The sequence below is a fragment of the Octopus bimaculoides genome, chromosome 22 (genome assembly GCF_001194135.2).
Source record: "Octopus bimaculoides isolate UCB-OBI-ISO-001 chromosome 22, ASM119413v2, whole genome shotgun sequence".
Taxonomy (NCBI): Eukaryota; Metazoa; Mollusca; class Cephalopoda; order Octopoda; family Octopodidae; genus Octopus; species Octopus bimaculoides.
Window position 1 is genome coordinate 17,651,326 of NC_069002.1, and position 4,768 is coordinate 17,656,093.

At 36.1% G+C, this 4,768-nt stretch overlaps 2 protein-coding genes across 4 annotated transcripts in view; both read right to left on the minus strand.

Annotated features, from left to right (window-relative positions):
• LOC106874286 (toll-interacting protein) overlaps positions 1-4,768 on the minus strand; it is a 271,164-nt gene that overhangs the window by 182,686 nt on the left and 83,710 nt on the right. The window lies entirely within an intron of this gene.
• Positions 1-4,768, minus strand: part of LOC106874287 (EF-hand calcium-binding domain-containing protein 6) — a 300,872-nt gene that overhangs the window by 121,040 nt on the left and 175,064 nt on the right. For all 3 annotated transcript variants that reach the window (XM_052975711.1, XM_052975710.1, XM_052975709.1), the window contains exon 6: positions 36-108. In XM_052975711.1, the coding sequence (XP_052831671.1) occupies positions 36-108 (73 nt within the window). The remainder of the gene's footprint in view (positions 1-35; positions 109-4,768) is intronic.

Below are 4,768 nucleotides of genomic sequence, written 5' to 3' on the forward strand. Positions count from 1 at the left end.
GGGGGGGGGGATCAATGACGTAAAGATTAACTAACTTTTTCTTGAATAACGCCTTTGATTTCTTTCACTGATGCTGTGTCAGGTATGCTAGCAATGGCTAGTCGAGAGCTGTAAAAAAAAATCAAGTAATACACAATTAAATACTAGATAACGCATACACACACACACACACATTTTATTAAAGCCAAAATAATTTTCACAAACTCCTACTCAGAGTTTCATGTTACAGTTCATCAGACACCATGATTACAACTGTCTGAGGAACAGTAAAGTGAAACTCTGAGTAACAGTTTGTGAAGAGTTTTCGGCTTTAATGAAAAGCATATTACTCTACCTTTGGTATTCAAGTATTATTTTTTCCACCTTGTTTTGCATTTATGTGCTTACTTGTATGTATGTATGCATGTATGTATGTATGTACGCATGTACATATGAATGTATGTATGTGTGTGTGTATGTACGTATGTGTGTATATATATATATATATATATATACACATACACATACAGTAAAAGCGGATAGCTAAATAAGTATAGAGATAGAATGATAAGTAAGCATATAGGTTGGGAGATAGATAAATAAATAAATAGATAAATAGATAGAAAGACAGACAAAATGTCAGAGAGAGAGAGAAAGAGACAGACAGACAGACAGACAAACAAGCAGGCAGGCAAACAGACAGGCAGATAGACAGTCAGACAGACATAAATAAAAAGATAGCTAAATAGACAGAAAGATAGATAGATAGATATGTTGTTTATGGAAGACCAGCAGTCTCCCATGCATACCAGCCTTCCCTATCCATGTCATTGATATTATCCAAGGGAAAGGCAAAGACCAATATAGCTTGGCACCAGTGACATCGCAACTTATTTCTACTGCTGTGTAAACTGGAGCAACATGAAACAAGTATCTTGTTCAAAAACACAACACACAGCCAAGCCTGGGATTCAAACTCACTACCTCATGATTGTGAGCCCGATACTCTAACCACTGTGACATGCACCTTCATAATGGTAGCCTGGTTAACATACAAAATAGAGAATATTTATCCATCAATGTGGTGTTGGGCACTCATTCACACTTTTTATTATTATTATTATTATACATATATTATTATTATTATTATATACACGCACATAATTACATTCACACAAATACAAATTCTCAAATGCTCACACACATATCCTGGAAAAAAGTAGTTAATACCAAATATCAAACAATCCAGCAAAACATTACAAAACAGTGGAAGCTTTTCTTTATAATTTATGTATTTGTTTAGATATTATCATCAGAGAGAAACCAACTTGGAGAGATTCTGCCATACAATGGCTTGTAATTCTTGGAATATCCTTCCATACGGAATCAATGACATCAACATATATTATTGCATGCATTTTCTCTATTTCTGTTGGCTGAAGAAACTAAATGCAGTTTTCTCATGCACCATTGATACTGATTTCTGATTTGTATAAATGTGCTTCCATTTGCATGAAAAAGAAGAAGAAAAAAATCTTCCAAGAATTCTTTTATCGATGATGATGTTTCAGCACCACCATCACCATAACTGCCACTGCAACTACCACCATCACATTCACCACAACCATAACCACCATTACTATAACAATCGCTGCCACCACTACCACTACCACAATCATCACAACTACTGAGCTTCAACTGAGTATGTACTATCTGTGAGTCTCACCAGCATCAGCACCATATTCACCACAACCACCACCACAACTACACCATCACCAGTACCACATTCACTACAACCATAACCACCACCAGGAAATATCTGATCAAGTCCACCTATGATCAATGACATTCCAACTGTGAGCATATGATCCTGCCTTTTGGAGGCTTTGTTTTTTATTTTACTGCAGCATAGCTTATCAAGGAATCCATTATCCAAAATGTCCTGGTTATGTAATATGAGGGAGATTTGCCTGTTGTTTATAGCAGGTCATAATAAGAAGGAACATCACAGCCAAATGGTTAAAAAGTTATTTAATACAACATAACTGCATGTTCAAGGAGTTGAATTTGCAATCACAGAGTTCCTGGTTCAATTGTGCTGCATGACATCTTGGGCAAGGGTTTTTACTAGAGCCTCACTTAGGTACAATTAATAAGTCTCACTTAAGTATATTCTACTAATGAATTAAATCTGGGTTTCTACTGGTAAGTCTGAGCATACATTGCTGATGAGTTTCGTCTGAGTGTGCATTAATAATCCTTTCTACTAAAGGCACAAGGCCTGAAATTTGAGGGGAGGGGGACTAGTCGATTACATCGACCCCAGTGTTTTACTGGTCCTTAATTTATCAACCCCGAAAGGATGAAAAACAAAGTCAACCTCAGCAGAATTTTAAGTCAGAATATGAAGACATGAAATACCTATTTCGTTATTGCCCACAGGGGGCTAAACATAGAGGGGACAAACAAGGACAGACAAAGGGATTAAATCGATTACATCAACCCCAGTGCGTAACTGGTACTTAATTTATCAACCACGAAAGGATGAAAGGCAAAGTCGACCTCGGCGGAATTTGAACTCAGAACGTAATGGCAGACGAAATACCGCTAAGCACTTCGCCCGGCGTGCTAACGATTCTGCCAGCTCACCGCCTTAGTGTGTTAATAATGAGTATTATTTAAGTGTGTTAATAATGAGCCTCCAAGTATAAATTTCTACTGAGCTTCATCTGAATACATACTACTACTCAGTCTTGTCTGAGTATGTATAATTAATGAGCCTCATTTGAGTATGTAATACTAATAAATCTCAGAGAATGTACTCCTACTGGGCCTCAATGGAGACATACTACTCATGAGTTTCATCTGAGTATATATTATTCATGAGCCTCCGAAGAAATACTACTAATGAGCCTCACCTGAGTATCTGCTGTTACTCGTAATCAGTCTCACATGAGTGCATATTCTAAATGAGTATGCACCATTAATGAGTCTATATGCAATATTGAGCCTCATTGTGTATTTACTACCAATGAGCCTGTGGGCATTGTTAATGAGCCTCACCTGAGTATTTACTGATAATTTCACCCAAGTATTTTTAATAAGCCTCAACTGAGTATGACTGCCATTTTAACTTATATTAGTGAACATCACTCAAATATGTATTTATTATTAATGAACCACACCTGAATGAGTTTGCACTATTACTGAGCTTCAACTGAGTATGTACTATCTGTGAGTCTCACTTGATTTGTACTATTGGTGAGTGTCTCATTACACAGCAAATGAGTTTTACCTGCACATGTGAAGATACTGACAGCAAGCCTCATGTAAGGATATACAAAAGGAGTAAAGTCTATAGCCTTTGTAATGATTTCATTTATTTGTCACCAAGGCAACGGATGAGGAGGACAATACAAAGACAGACACAAAATGTTGGGGGTTTACATAGAATGAAATGATAAAATAAAAATAATTAAAAAAATTAACGTAAGTATACATGGTACACAATGAAAAGGAAGGGACTTATACATAGTATAGAAAGGAATAAAGAAGAAAAACAAATGGTAAGAGAACTGATGACAATATATATATATATATATATCATTGCTGCAAAATAAAATAAAGAAAGTAAAATCAAGCTGAAGATGCAAGCATATATATCTAAACGTGTAGTTATTCTTGAAACAAACAATGTTGTTGCGTTGCAGCGTTGTTGACCCATTCACCCTAAATATCTTCGAAGTCAAGATTTTCTTCCATCTCCCAACGTAAACTACAGATTTGGCAAAGCTACAAATCTACAAATTACTTATGCTCGGTTCTTTTAGAAAGCCAGTAAATTGAATTGGACAATGTCACCAATAGAAAATAAAGTGGTCACAACCAGAAAGTGACTTGCTGGCTCAGAGATAAAAATCAGACAAAATGCTGCACCAGAATTTATTAGAACAGAAGCCTATATATATATATATATATATATATATATATATACATACATGAAATTGAAGATAATCATGAAGAGAAACAAGAAGACATAGTTTAGTACCTCAATGTCTGCAGGCAAGTACTGTTTCTTAAAAATATACTAAATAAATAATTAGATTGATGGAATGATTAAAAACACACTCTGGCCAAATATTATTCACACATTCTTAATGTTCTTCTCTCTTTGGGATAGAATACTTGGAAATACTTTGTTTTAAACTGTGTTCATGAACTGGCTGTCTATGTATGTATACTGCATACATAATAACACTTGCTCACAAATATGAAGATGTATGTATGCATTTCTTTATTTGTTTTAGTTATTGAACTGAGTCCATGCTGGAGTATGTAATCATTCTATCAGTCTCTTTTGCCAAGCTACTAAATTACAAGGATGTAAACAAAGTAACACCAGTTGGCAAGTGGTGGTGGTGGTGGCATCTTATATATATATATATATATATATATATATCAGGAAACAACTTCTATCTCATTCCAGGGTGAAAAACTAGAGGTAGTCGATAGCTTCCGCTATCTGGGCGACCAAGTTAGTAGTTGGGGTGGGTGCGCTGAAAGTGTAGCTGCTAGAATAAGAATAGCCTGGGCAAAGTTTAGAGAGCTCTTACCCCTGCTGGCGACAAAGGGACTCTCACTCAGAGTAAAAGGCAGACTGTATGACGCATGCGTACGAACAGCCATGCTACATGGCAGTGAAACATGGGCTGTAACTGCTGAGGACATACGTAAGCTCGCAAGGAATGAAGCCAGTATGCTCCGTTGGATGTGTAATGTCAATGTGAAT